Source organism: Periplaneta americana, chromosome 8 (genome assembly GCF_040183065.1).
Source record: "Periplaneta americana isolate PAMFEO1 chromosome 8, P.americana_PAMFEO1_priV1, whole genome shotgun sequence".
In the NCBI taxonomy this organism is placed as follows: Eukaryota; Metazoa; Arthropoda; class Insecta; order Blattodea; family Blattidae; genus Periplaneta; species Periplaneta americana.
Genome location: NC_091124.1, coordinates 92,429,495 through 92,445,688, shown reverse-complemented (window position 1 = coordinate 92,445,688; position 16,194 = coordinate 92,429,495). Strand labels below are relative to the sequence as shown.

General features: G+C 34.9%; 1 protein-coding gene across 1 annotated transcript in view; it reads left to right on the top strand.

Moving 5' to 3' along the window:
* The window catches only part of E2f1 (E2F transcription factor 1), a 101,268-nt gene extending 85,870 nt beyond the window's left edge, over positions 1-15,398 (top strand). Inside the window, exon 9 of the mRNA XM_069833272.1 lies at positions 1,779-15,398. Within this exon, the coding sequence (XP_069689373.1) occupies positions 1,779-1,936 (158 nt within the window). The 3' untranslated portion in view covers positions 1,937-15,398. The remainder of the gene's footprint in view (positions 1-1,778) is intronic.
* Positions 15,399-16,194: the final 796 nt, after the last annotated feature.

Here is a 16,194-nt window from a genome sequence, read left to right as displayed (position 1 = left end):
ACTGTGTCACAAATTCTCACAATCTTCTCTGTTCAGAAGACAACAGAGCATGTTCACATGTTTTGAAAGCATATTAACCATGGCTTTCTCCTGTCGAAACTAACTCTCCAATTAGAACCTTATTTAATATTAGTTGAAAGAAGATCGCATTTCTCATGTCATTCCTTCAGTGTTCTTCCCAAGGGCAGGTCTTTCATTGGAAACCCAGCATTCTTCAATCTTTCCTATTTTTTGCCTTCCTCTTTGTCTCATATGATCCATATGTCTTAATGTCGTCTATCATCTGATATCTTATTCTGCCCCGAACTCTTCTCTTGTTCACCATTCCTTCCAGTGCATCCTTCAGTTGGCAGTTCTTCTCAGCCAGTGACCCAACCAACTCCTTTTCCTCTTTCTGATCAGTTTCAGCATCATTCTTTCTTCACTCTTTCCAACGCAACTTCATTTCTTATTCTGGCTGTCCACTTGTTCCATTCTCCTCCATATCCCCATTTCAAATGTTTCTCTTTACTTCATCATAATGTCCATGTTTCTGCCCCATACAATGTCACACTCCATACAAGGCATTTCACTAGTCTGCAGAAGATGCTCCTTTTTCTATTAAAAACTTCCTTGGCCATTGCTATCCTCCTTTGGACTTCCTGGCATCAGCTCATGTTACTGCTTATAGTATACCCCAAGTATTTGAAGCTTTCACTTGCTGTACTGCCTCATTTAGAATCTGCAAATTTATCTTCTGTACTTTTCTTCCTATGACAGGAGTAGGCTATGTGATGGCACTGGGTTTCTCCTCCCTTCCTCATCTTCATCATCATCCTCACCTATTCCATACACTACACTTGTACAAACACTTACACATACACTCACCATAGTCACAACATAACTCTTCACTTCATGCACAGCGTGGCATGTCAAAAAAGTGGTGTGCGACTTGAAAAATGGGTCACAGTCCTGCCATCTATCTGTAATATGCAAACCCTGACTCATGGTAGTGAAGTGGGTAGGCATTGGACACACACACAATTTTAAATCTATGTAAATGAACTATTTCATAATGTCTAAACAGAATTCTTTCTATCATAAATGGACACGTGTATTACATTGAAACTAATATTTATTTTACATCTGCTGATCTACCATAAAACATGTCCATCTTTTTGTGTGGCATCAAATATTTGAAATATATTAGACTCTAGTCATGGTGGATTAATTCAATTTCATTGTTTACACCAGGTCCCAAAGATTCGTTGACTTTATACATTTTCATTTTAGTTATAGGCTACATCATAACTTAATGCATTGCTTGCCTACTTTATATTAGATCCAGTGCTTTTGAGATGTTGCTCAGTTTTCGACATTAAAAACTGAATAAAGGAATTTGGATTAAATTCAGTATATGGTTTTGTAAAATATAACTGTATAAGTATGCATATATATAATGGATTATTCATGTGTGTCTTTGTTAAGGTGTAGGTGTACATATCTTCAGTGTAAAGAAAGTTATTTTCTAAGTGACTTTATGTAATTAGATTTCTTTGTCAGCTAATCTGAACCAGACTTGCTTGCAATACTTTTCAATTAATATTTCTGTCTTGAACAGCAGTGGGTCCATCTGAATATTATTTGTTCAGCTGTCCTATTTGTACAAGATCAATATTATATGAACAAGAATCGAGCCTATTTGCTTGCTCCAAGGCTAATGGTAAAATTAATAGAACTGTTGTCACCATCTTGTGTCTTACTTAATCAATAATTCTTGTGTTTCTTTATTTGTGCAGAGGCAGATTCTGTAATGGACATGTCAGGATTATCCAACCATGGGTCATTCAGCAGTGAGCCCTTCCTCACACTTGAGCCACCTTTATCAGAATCAGATTACAGCTTCAGTTTAGGAGATGGTGAAGGACTTACTGATCTCTTTGACTTTGCATTCTGAGAAAGAACATAACTATTTATCAACAAAACCAGCTGTGCCAGAATGAATGAGAAGAATGAGGTGTTTTTCTCGTCATATTAGAATTTACAGTAGGTATAGGTCTCTGAGAGATGTGTTGCAAAGCATAACTCTTACCAGATAATCCTATAGTACCTGTGATTGGGATATGAATGAATTGCAGTATTGAGTGAATTGAAATGCCATATCAGTGCAAATAAATGGACCATGTACCAAAGAAAGGCTGATAGTCAGAGCACTTACCTCATAATTAAGAAAACACAGGAGTTTTAATTTAATGATATGCAAGGAAAATATCTTTTCATGTGTTCTTGTCCATGCAGTTGTAATGTATCTATTTACAACAATGTGTCACCCCTTAAAGCATTAGTACAAACTCCGTTTCTTTGTTCATTACTTAACAGATGAGAAAAATAGAAGTCATTTTTCAAAAGCATACTATCTCTCATACTGACTGAAGTAAAGGCCATAGCAGCAAACGCTCTGTTAGCCGAAATAAAGGGGGCTGATCCCATTTCGGATATAAATGTATACCCGTTTTTAGAGTTAAAAGGTCAGAAACTGACTCATAAGTTGTGTACATGAAAAGAGTTGATACAGTGCATACAGTAGATACAATATTACCAAATCTAAACACTGATTCACCACTATTTCTTAAAAAAAAAAAAAAAAAGGCCGAAATTTTCTTTTGGGCTTTTTGTTCGCATCTTACTCTGACAGCAGTTTCATGCCTGATTAGTGTTATGGTGGGTTTAGCCAGCTCACATAAACAATAGGACAAGTTGTTGCCCTCACATGCATTCCTCTGACCTGCTTAGAGACAACATCTACTTGTCTTTGGAACTGGTTTTACTTTATATTTTACCCATAGTGTGTTGAAATTAAAAATAATACGAGTGTACCATACATCATATGTAAATTTTGTATTTCATAAATACAGTACTTCGTACAACTTTTAAATTTCTTTATTAAAAATTTAGTTACATGACTTACATATTTTGGTTAAACCAGTTTTCAGTTGACAGAGGTTCGGTTAATGCAGGTTTTACTGTATTATTAAATTAATTACTTCTTTACGTACTTGCAAGTGTCCACAGAAAGATGTCTCTGAAGATACTGTTGCCCATATAGTTACGGCATGCTAGCTCCTAATCTGACATCACATTACAGCACGTGCTTTAAATGTTCTCCATTAGCATGGAGACAAACATGTAGCATAAAGTGATGTTCCTATTCACCCTTTACTGATTATCCTCGGGAATTCTTGCAATTTCTCTGCAACCATTCAAATAAATATATAATATTAAAAATAAAACTAAAACACTGAACACTTCAACTCATGTGAAGGTTTGCTCCTATACACCCTATATTTTAATAAAAGTCACTAGGTGTCAAATTGGGATATTGCACTGGCAAAACTGTCACACTAATTATGCATGCTCCAAAAACTTTTACTGCATTAATTGAATTATTTGCTGCAAGTGTTTAGCCCCATCCTATTATAAGTTTCAAGTTCCCTTTTATTTTCTATTGGTAGTGTAGTGGAAAGAATTTGCACAGAATTAGTTCAGTGTATTGCCCAGAATTGATTTTCTTGAAAAAAAAATTGGCCCTATAAGTTGCTTCAGTTGCACACCAAACACTGACTTCTGGGGCATGGAGTGACTTTTGTGAATTAACATTGGGTTTTAATTTGTCCAATACCGATTGTTTTGTGAGTTAATACGTCCAAGCAAATAAAATCATGCTTCATCAGAAAATAATATTAATTGAGAGTTTGACAACACCATTGTCTGTTGATTGAAGAAACCAATTGCAGTAAGTGATTTTGGCAGCAGGTTCTCTAGGGCTTAAGCTTTGCACTTAAGTTACTCTGTAAGGTAGCTTTTTTGCTCTGAATAGAAGAATAAGAAGTTTCAGATTATGCAAACTTTTTGAGGATTTTTTAGATCGTTCGAGAGATTCATGACTGTCCTGAAGCTTTTTATTGTTGACACTACAATTTTTTTCGACCTTTTATTCAATACTGAACCTGTTGTTTTGAATTTATTCACTAATTTAATTGTAAAACTCAGAACTCGTACTCCGGAAAATAGTTTGTAGAACTCTCTTTTAATGTTTACTGAAGATTTGTGCTTGATGAATTTGCAATGCACGAATATGTACTATTCAGTAGTTAGACTGAAAGCCATTAAATAAACTACTTGGACTGATGAAAGCCAAGGACTGCTTGATGGACAAACACAAATCCTGCTAAAATATCAAAATAATAAATACTTGCTCGCAATAAACCATTAATCACCTGTTGTTCTTGTATGAGTCATTCAGCAGGAGAGCTGCATCCAACAATCACATCCACTAGGATTTGTAGTTGCACATTGTAGACTTGAGACTTTTTTCTCTGTGCAAGTGGTGCAAGTGCATGGTATAGTCTCAGTTTTTATCCTGTCTCTTGTCAGTGGCCACTGCTGGAATGATTTGGATTACATTAAGAATCACATTGTAACAGTGTACGTAACACTAAATTAATACAGTGTTTTAGCTACATTGTAGGATTAATTTTATTGTCTTGTTATTCGTATAACTTTTAACATATTTTAATGTTGAATATATTATTCATCCTCAGATGAACGTAATTGGTTTTGTATATTTCTGAATAATTCATCATTACTTTCTCCCTCACTTAGATCAATGAAGTATTTTTAATTATAATTTCTGCATAAATCAATATTTTTATATAAAAAAATCTTGCATATTTAAATTATGGATATCACTAAGCTAATACTAACAAAAATGAAATTCGTATTAAGTAAAAAGTTTTGCTTTATGTTGTGGTGAGACTCTACATATTCATCATAAACATAAGACGTCTTTTTCACATTAGAAATTATCTGCACTTGTTCCTTTAACACACAGGTGTTTCCCTGTCTTTGTGGTGATTTTGCCGAAAGATTTTGTGGAGACTTCACTTACGTGTTTGTCATATTCCACAAATATAGGACCTGACTACACGCAGTCAAACTGAATGAATTAATTGAAGGAGTAGAGTTTCTCTTTCATAATCCATACATGAAACTTTGTTAGTGTTGGTGTTCATTACAACATGACAGGCTAAACAACTGTGTTTTGCTCAGCAGGACATGTGAAACTTGTACAAGTCTATAGAAAGCTAAATTTATCGAGATACTATACATTTAGAGCAGATATCCGTGACTGTGAAGAAGAGAAACCATTCACAACTTCTTACTTGTAAAATAAATATAGTTGAAAAAAAAATATTGCCACTGCAACAAGTTTTTTCTTTTTCTGTGAGATCAGATTGAGAAGATCCATTGACATCAGGGATAAAAGTTACGTATTTTTTATAAATATATTCAAAACAGTAGTGGTACAGTATATAGTGCTGTAGCACACCACTGATTAGTACTTGCCAACATCCTTAGCTCCCATTTCATTCTGTCACTGATACCTTTACAGTTCACTTACATCAAACTTTTGTTATTAGTTCCTAGATATTCAGTTCACTGCAGCACTGCAACTCTGACATACTTTGAGTTATTTCTGTTTTTAAAATTTGAGTTACTTCAACTACCCAAACTAAGCTGCCTTTATTTTACAGTTAAAATGCTACATGGTATGAAGTAAAATATTATGATTATTTTCTAATGATGGTATAGTGATTGTAATTCATTCTGTGATGTGCTCTGTTATAAATGAACAGCCTTGTACGTGATGAAACAGTAGAATTTCATTGTATAATTGAAATGAGTATTAAATTCCGCCCTCCTGAACAATAGTGCATATTTTATAAGATTATGGGTTTTTCCTGGTGATACCTATCCACTTACTCAGTTGTGCTTGATGGTCCAGTGTTTACATTGCTCACTTTGTCCATGTAATTGATTTTTAAAGATTGAAATCTTAGTACAGCATCTTTTAGAAAAGAAGTAAAGATAAGGATTCATTGTGGGGTAGGTGTGGGTGTGTGCGTGTGCATGTATGTCCTTGAATTGATAGGCTCCAGACTATGTAGAAATTCATGCTACTTGGTTGTCAGGGACAGTGAATTCTCCCATTCTTGTACCCTTGCTGCAGAATTGCTGCCAACTTAGCAGAATCCAGAGTAGTTGACTATAAATAGACCACTGGGCACTTATGATATCTGCGTATTCATTTGCAGTAAAGTAAATATATTTTTTTTTGCATATTTAATATATTATAACCAGAAACATTTACACCAATATAAATAGATTTATTTATGACAGTTTTAGTATTTAATGCAACAATAAAATGCTGCAGCAATAATGAAAGACATTTTTTTAGTAATGTCTGTCTTTACTGACTGGTAAGGCTCAAAGCATCTTTGACAGAAAGTTACATCACACTTCTTGCAGAATGTTACTGGTCTGCATTTACACCATTCTATCCAGCAGTGTTTCTGAGAGGGTCGTTTTGTCATAAAATGACTTCTACTATCGTACCTCATATCAAATTTCACTTCTCGAGGTGATGAAATAGGGCACCCATTCTCTTGCAGTTCAAAAATATCTTGAGATATTGAACAGCCAAGCATCGTCGGAATTCAAGTAGGTCCAGGGAGTCTTGTCCATGTACTTCTCTGTAGATAATCCAACCATTTACTACAGCCATATCCAGCATTCTGACAAGGAGATCCTAGTACCACTTTTTTTTTTCCACAGATTGAAGTGGCATATTTTCCTGCTAACCAATCATGATGGTCCACTCCACCCATGTACTTACTGTAGTTCTTTATGACCTGTGGAGTAACGGTTAGCACGTCTGGCCGCGAAACCAGGTGGCCCGGATTCGATTCCCATTTGGGGCAAGTTACTTGGTTGAGGTTTTTTCTGGGGTTTTCCCTCAACCCAATATGAGCAAATGCTGGGTAACTTTCGGTGCTGGACCCTGGACTCATTTCACCAGCATTATCACCTTCATCTCATTCAGGTGCTAAATAACCTGAGATGTTGATAAATCATCGTAAAGTAACCTACTAAATAAAATATGACCTGTGGTTGCTGCACACTTAGACTATCTTCTGTCTTATATTTCTGTTCCACCTGCTTGCAGAAACCACTACATCAAAGTTTGATCCTTCAGGTACACATCTGTTGTCATCCCACTTCACGAACAGAATTTCACCATTAGTGTCAAATGTATAATCGTAGGACTCTCGTACTGAATTCTGCAGTAATTTCGTATCCTGAAGAAGACAGGCGTCCATTGTTTTCTGTCACAGTTTCTGTAGCCTGGAAACCAAGATTCTGAAGGTGAAGCAAAAGGTCTCTACTTCTAAATAAAATTTCAAATTTTGTGTTGTGAGCCCAAGGATGTGCAATGCAATCGAGCATATTCAGCACAACTCTGCTGCCTATTACGACGTCATTTCAGCTGTGTCTTTACCAGAGATTTTTTACACAGGGAATAGAAAACCTCAATGTGATGTTAGCCACAGAAGAAATTAGTCAAAAGTGATACCATCTGACATAATATTGCGAAAGAAACTGAAGCAATATATCGTACAATTACAAGATTGAATTTTTTTCCTGTTTACTGTTATATATTGGTGGAAATAGATGCGTGGTTTTCATTATTGGCCAAAAAATATGATTGCATATTTTATAGGCCACTGTACTTAGAAGTAAAAAGGAATAAATCCACTGTTCTAAAATGTATACACTGCAGACGTACATCATATCACATTTATTTCCAATTTAGGGTATACAATAACACATTCTGGGGATCGAATAGTAAGGTGACTTTCAGATGCTAATCTACTTGCAATAGCACAGTACTACTTCCGACAGTCGCTTGCTGATATCAACTGTTGCGGTACTGAGTGCAATGACACACTTCTCTCTACTGTTATTTTCTGTGATGATATAAGCGCCCAGTGGTCTATTTATAGACTGCAGCTGTTTCAGTTCATATTGCTTTAATCATTTTACATACATCTGTGTTTTTCTTGTGCGATGCAATATTAGTGACCTTGACACTACTAAATCACAAACCAGTAACAATATCAAGATAATATAACAAGGAAAAATAATTTTATTCTTTACACAGCGCAACATCATTTTATACCTAACTAATGTGAACTGAGATACCTTAATGAATTCTTATTTTTGATAAAATGTTGGCATATTTAGTTAACATCTTACATGATATATTTATGATGATCATTAATATTGAATCAATGTGGCACCATAAAAAAATCTAATGTAGTCGAGTATGTAAGGGTCTATAAATAGACCACTTGGCGTTAATGGGTTAAAACATTCTTCCTGTCTTTCTATGTTACTTAGAAAAAATGTTTTCAGTCTGTGATCAAAATACCCCTCATTTCTCGTGACAAACAACTGAATAGGCTACAGTGGACTATAGTGGACTTTATGTTGTCAGCAAACAGATGGATACATTAAGATGATTGATTGATTGATTGATTGATTGATTGATTGCAATGTCCAATGGAAACTTTTTCAGACAAAATACATCTAAAATGTCTGTCTACAAAGTAATTTACAAAATGAATGTACCAAATAACTTTGCAATTACAAAAATAAAACAAAAATTAGACTTCAGTTTTCTGTTAAAAAAATTGAGTTATGCATCCAAATGAAAACCTGAATGAAAATGTTTAGGGCTATCTGATTTTTACACGAATTACTTAGTAAAATTCATATTGCTGACCATTTGGAAAAATATTTTTCCTATAAATTTTCACTTTTCTTTAGAAGTCATAAATTGTTAGAATTATTTCTTGCCACAAATAATTTAAATGCCAAATACACTCAACAATAACGAGATGCTATTTGTTATTGTGTTCCATAGTCAGTTGTGAATACCACATTTTTATTTGCAAGGGATTGTTCATTAAATAATTTTCTTCTTGAACAGTATGCTTCCATAGTACTGTTGATTGCTTGATAAGCGAGTGATATTGTTAAAATCTCAAAATAAACAACTAATGGTTTCAGAATTTGTATGAATTTTAAATGCCAATATTCATAAATAGCAATGACACTCCAGCTTTTCTCCAAATGACGTGTTTATGAATTCTACAGCCCTATAAAGAAAAGAAATGCTCTCTAAACAGTTTTGGTATCAATTCTTACATTGTACTTTAAATTAGTGTGGTTTAACCAATACTTCCTCTACTTCTCCTTCATTTTCTGTACTGCTTTTCAGCTTTCTGTTACGTACAGAATTTTTTTTTTTATTACTAAGAGTAAAGTGATAATGGAATATTTTGTATCAACATAGATTTATCCAAGAGATAGTTTATGCTGAATTATTTCTACTAGTTGCCACGAGTTATCTAGAAGTTCAGCAGTAATCCAGTGCAAAATTCCAGAGAGTCTCTTGTTCTTAAGAGATATTTCACTTGGGTGTAAAAACATTTGTTATACGGGGTTGAACTACTGAAGGAACATTTGTTCAGAATGAAGATTTATTCAGAGTTTTATAATAAACCTTTAATATACAGTATGCACCAAAACAAACTGTACTGAAATTATTGCTCTGCTACAGTGCATGTTTGCCTAGCAACCAAGTGTTTGTTTGCTAAAATATTTAGACATATTGTAGATTTGGTGCTTGGCTTAGCGCTGCAATTATGGTTCTCACAACAGAGGAAAAAGTCTTTATTGTTGTGTATTATTTCTGTTCATACGGACTTCGATGTACAAATGACACATATTTCAATTTGCTTCGTGAAATATTTCACAAGCCTTAAAGGAAGCTATCTCACCAGCCATGCGACCATAAACACACTCGGCTTTGCTCCAGAAACACTTTGGGGAACGTATAATTTCCCTTGGAACACATTAATCTTATTCACTGCATTCACCTGACATTTCATCACTCGATGCCTGCTTATAGAATATGCTTTTTTAATTGATTTATTTTACGATGCTTTAGCAACTGAAATGGTTATCTAGCATCTGAGTGAAATAAAGATGATAATGCCAGTGAAATGAGTCCATGGTCCAGCAGCAAAAGTTATCCTGCACTGGAGAAACGTCAGAAAAAATCTAAACCAGGTAACTTGTCCCAACAAGAATTTAAATTGTTAGATATGCAGTTACTCCACAACGGTGGACTGGGGTATGTTAAAGGACATTCACATTAAGGACAATGAAAGTAACAAGCTAATGGAACAGTGTTTCAAACTTGTGCCATTTGTATGTCCAAGTCCGTTTGAATGGAAATAATACACAAAAATAAAGATTTTTTCCTCTGCTGTGAAAACCAAAATTGCTGCACTAAGCAAAGCACTGGACCTACAATATGTCTAAATATTTTAGAAAATAAATACTTGGTTGCTAGGCAAACTTGCATTGTAACCGAGCAATAATTTCAGTGCTGTTTGTTTTGGCGCATACTGTACTTTTCGCATTTGTATCTTCAATATGCCGGTTTTCATAAATAGAAAAGTATTTAGGCATGGTAACAATATAAATAGCTATATTATGTAAATTTATTAAAAAATGTAATTACATCTGTCTACTTTAAGTAGTCGTAATTTTGTCAGAGAATACCTTTTATATGTAGTTTGGGGAAGGTAACTTCATTTTATTTGGAACATATTAAACGATTTTGTTTAGGTATGTCTTCAAATAATAGTTCAAAAAATAAACTGTAAACGATAATATATTTGCAATAAGATATGAATTGTTGCAAAATGCGTAAAATATATGAAAAAGTGTCACTTTCGTGACACTTCACCCCTCCACCCACTATGTTCAACAAACATAATGTTAACGTTTTTATGCAATGTTCTTTGATAGAAAAGAAACATTTGATAAAATAGCACGTTGCTTATTGCATGAGACTAGAGAAAAATTTGCTACTGCAGAGTTATCATAAATCTTGAACTACTCCACATAGTGTACAAGGTATTCATTGATGGAGATGGTCGAACATAAAAGAACGTGATTCTTTATAAAGTGCAATTGAAATGCATGATTCATGAATCAGTTATTTATTTTTTAATTTTGTAAAGTCACATTATATGAATATACAGTCTCACACCATAGGACAAATCATAGTACAGTCAAACCTTGATACAATAAATTATTTGGGGACTACGAAAATTGTATTGTTATATCAGGGTTATTGTCGTATTGAGGGGTTATGAAATTTTGCCCATACAAGGGCAGGTCATTAAATAACAGGATTTTTTTTTTACATAATTGTTGTACAAAAAAGTGTTTGCCTTATTTTTCGACATAGTCACTCTGTTTTGCAACACACTTGGTCCACCTGTTCACAAGCTTGCGGGTGCCCTCAAGATAAAAGCTTTTTGATGAGATATATAACCAATTTCGCACCGCAACACACGACTAACACTTTGTTACTCTTCTACAGTGCAAGTCAACAGTGGAGCAGCCATGTTGTATGAGCTACTGCACAGGCATATACTGTTTGATCATCACGAACCTTTATGGCATATTACCATTGTGTCCGGAAATAAAAATTTTCGTTGGACATAAATCTCCATGAAATTTAGAATAAAATTCCTGTTATTTAATGACATGCCCTGATATATGTGTTTGGAAAGAGAATATAGTAGAATGAGTATAAAACAATATTACATGCTATAAAATAATATTTATTCACCATTTGATTACCCAACTTGAGTTCAAATTCATTTAACAGTCAGGCATGTTTTACAAAAATCTATATAATTGTGGTTTTGAGGTTTTCAGCAGCAAATGTATGTGTTATTGCTTCAAGTACAATCATATGTTCTCACTAGAAATGTGAAAGCACTTAAGAGGACTCTGACGTGATTTTTCCACATTTTCAACATACATACTTTTCATTTTTTCTCTGGAAATATCAAAGATATCTGAATGAAATATTTCATTTGAATTTATCATAGTGCAGTGAATAAATATTGGAAAATTGGTTAAAGAATTTGATCAAAATAAAAATCTAAATTCAGGACAAAAAAAGTAAAACGTTGCATTAAAGTACCAATATATCTTAATAATATACACTACTGTCTGTGAAAATTGCAACATCATGAAGGAATCATGAGAACTGAATCAAATTTATTCCACATATTACTGATATTGATGCACACAAATGATTACCGTTTCAGACCAATACACATGAACACATCAGTATTTTGTAAAACCTCCACGAGCTGCAATCAGAGCTGCTATATGTCATGGTATTGAATCAAAGAGGCCTTGGATCTCTTCCTCGGGAATGGCCTGCCAGGCTGCTTGTATACATGCCCACAGTTCATTGCAGCTTGACTGCTGATGGTTGTTGATGGATTACTTGTCGACCAACCATATCCCATACATGTTCAATAGGCGACATGTCTGGCGAATGGGCAGGTCACTGAAGAAGCTGAATGTGCTGTACATTGAAGATAGCTTGAACATTCCTGGCAACTTGTGGTTGGGCATTGTCTTGCTGGAATATAGCATCAGGAGTGCACTGAAGGAAGGGTATCCCCGATGTACAGGTTGCTGTTGAGTCTACCATCAATACTTAGCAGCCGAGATCATGAATGATACCCAATGGCGCCCCACACCATCATGCCTGGTGTTCAGCCAATATGACACTGGAGTCTGGGATGATACCACTGGCCGTGATATCCTCTAATGCATATACGAACATCATTGTAGTTCAAGTTGAAACGGGATTTGTCCAAAAACACCATGTGTTGCCAATCTGCACGTCACTTTGTGTGTTTACGAGTCCATTATAGCCTGAGACCTCGATGATCTAGGGTCAAGAGATCTGCCGCAAAGGAGTGTGTGCAACCAGCCCTCTGCAAAGCAGACATCAATGAACAGTGGAAACAGATAATGATACACCTGTTACAGTGCTTCACCGTTGTGCTAACACTTGTGATGAAGCTGAACGATCTGTCACTACCATGCTGTCGAAAAATCTGTCATGCCGTGGTGTCATACAGATCGTGATCCACTGCCAGATTTTCGATGTGTCAGATTTTCTTCGATCCACTGCTTCCACCCTCGCATTACTGTAGTGACATGATATCCCATATGAGCAAAATATCGCGATACAAAAATCCACCTTCACGCAGGCCGCTCATTCGTCCCCTTTCAAACTCTGTTGTTTGTTTATACTGTGCCCTTTTAGCATGACGAGGCATAGTGACTCTTTGAGAAAGGTTTACTGCCTGTTGACATTAATACACTGTTAGTCTGGCACCTACTACGACAGTTCAGAGGGCACTGCTGGGTTCAGGGATGCACAATCATTTTGAAATTCTAATCACGTGGGAGAATTTCTCATTTCCTTGTGTCAAGAATCAGAAGAACATTATATTATATCTAAAAATGACTACTATTGAGATCATTTTACATGAAAAATTAATTAATGGAATTTTAATATTATAAATTAATATAATTAACACTATTTCTGGAATGCAAGTTTTTGCACCTACATTATATGAAACTGCCAAGAAATTAAGAAACTATCATTCACAAAATACAAAATTTTATAGTTGTAGCTTGAGATATTGGCACTTGATGTAACGTTGTTTCAGTTTTCGTATACATTTTTATTCAGAATTAAGATTTTTATTTTGAACAAATTATTTAACCAACTGCAATGTACTTTTCAGTGTTTATTCACTCTTAGTATAGTAAATTTATATGAAGAATTTCATGTCGATATCTCTTATATTTCCAGAGAAAAAAATGAAAAAATATATGTTTAAAATGTAGAAACCTTACGTCTGGGTCCTCTTAAGAGTAACAATGTCAATGTTTTCTGCTCCCTCAGTATTTAAACACTTATGTTCAGGATTAATTTTACCACTTAAAGTACTGTCCTCTAGTTCCTTGAGTTTCTTTGTTTCTTGTGAGTGTTGACTGTGTAAACCTGTACCAAACTGACAAACACTCGAATGTGAAAGGTGCCAGGTGGTCAGGAAGACAGTGGCAGGAACTATAAATACAAATCCTTTTAAGGGCCATGCACCTTCGAAACAGGTAGAAATCTATTGTAACACACTCCTTGCACAATATGCCAAGATCTGTCAACAAAAATATGAAAGAGGGTAGACGAAATAAGGGAAAGATCTTTAAGAGGAGGATACCAAGTGAAAAGTGAAATATTGAAATGAAAAGCAAGTAAATTAAAAAATATGTTTTTATCATTCCATTGAGGTTTCTCCAAAATTTGACCATTGTAATGATAGATAAAACATATTGAAAATATAGGAAACACATCGGGACCAACCACATTTATCATTGCAATAGGGTTTATCATTATATTGTTATTCGTTGTACAGAGGTTCGACTATATATATGTCAATTTACACACACACATTCTCTCGCTCTCTAAGTTTATGCTGATTGGAGCATCCTTCTCCATATCCTTTCATATCAATGGTGAAGTAAACAAACAACATCTGCTATTGGACAACAGAAAACTTGTACTGGTACTCTACCATCAAGCAACCAGGAATCCTGCACATTATAGACTAGTGTGGCATTTGGAAGGATCATATCAGCCTGTACATTTTCAGTGGAAATGTAATCAGCAGGTCATATTTGTAGGTGTTGCACAATTGGCTGATGCCGGAATTGGATGCCTGTGATGATCAACCTGGGTATTTCATATAAGGAAGGCTGTGATTAATCCTATGGTGTGAGACTATTCAGACACTGTATTCCTCCCAGTCTAAGTCTGCAATTTGACACTACTAGACGAGCAAAGACCATAAGTCTTGTTGAAGAATATGTTCCATTTTAGTTACATAAATATTAGTCAGATTAAAAATAAATTAATGGGGAGTCTCATTTACAATAAATATTGAATTGATAAGGAAATTAAGAGTTTTTTCGTAATGATATCACTCTACAATTATTACAGATTACAGTAAGTACTTTTTAGAGCAGTTAATTCCTTTAACATTTCTTCTACTTGAGCAATTGTCCTTAACAGTGGAATGGTTACCATGTTTACTGCTAGATCCCAGTTTGTATATTTGGATGCAACTCGTGAAGTCCACTACTGTGGAGTAACATTTGACATGTCTGACCATGAAATGAGCAGGGCTGTTTTCAAATTCTAGGTGGGCTAATTTATCCTGTTGAGGTTTTTTCTGGGGTTTTTCCTCAGTCCATTAAGAGCAAATGCTGGGTAACTTTCGGTGGTGGACCCTAGACTCATTTTACTAACATTATCACTTTCATCTCACTCGGACACTAAATAACCATAGCAGTTGATTGTTTTCTAAATTCATTAATATTATTATATACAGAGATAATTCTTGGGATTTGATTCATTTATAGAATTAATATTCAGTAAAAATGTGTGTACTTCTGCAAGAAACGAGAAAAGTTTTCGTATACTAATGACTGGTACTTGATTTTTCGTCATTCACCCTTATGAAGCCAGTTGTGTAGATCAATTTACCGACAGTTCTTGCCCAGAGTGCGACATAGGAGGCTGATGTAAGCTACACCCCTGATATGTTGATGATGGAGACTAGTTGGGATGCCACAGAGTAACCAGAGTTCCTGGAGAAAACCCCTATTACCTGGACCACGGGCTTGCCTAACACAAGTCATAAATCGGAGGTATGCCAGGGATTGAACCCGGGTCCACACAGGGTCCAGTGCTCTAGCCTCTAGGCCACCATGGCGGCGGAAATGAGAGAAGTAGAGCTGTAGATAATATTAATATTCACCCACCCTAAAAATTCTGGTGACTGGTTAGCTAATTGTAGTGGACTGTACAAAAATAAATAAAGTTGAATTGTGGCAAGTGACGAAAAGAAAGTAAATACTGGAATGCAGTGTTAATACCTTTACTTATACCACCCCTGCATTGGATCGAAGTTAGAAAAGTTCAGATACACAGTATGTGAGATACTACTACTATTGTTCTTTTCTTCGTGGATTCATTGCTAATTTCATTTGAAAGTACAGTATGGCAGTTCATTTGTTTCTTACGTATTACAATTGTTCAGGAAGGAGTTTCAATTAGTTTTCTTGAATACATAGTACTAAAAACTTTGCATTTCTGTAAACAATAATGAAGATATTGCTCTGACTTCGTCTTTCTTAATCAGAAGAGGAATTATGTCTTGTTATGTATGTATTACTTTGGTATTTTCATTGCACTTAGTTATAAATGTTGGGTGGATTGAGTAATTTGTTACTTGTTTTTATAACATGCTGTCATAGTCAGCATTATTGATCAATACCTAAAATGTT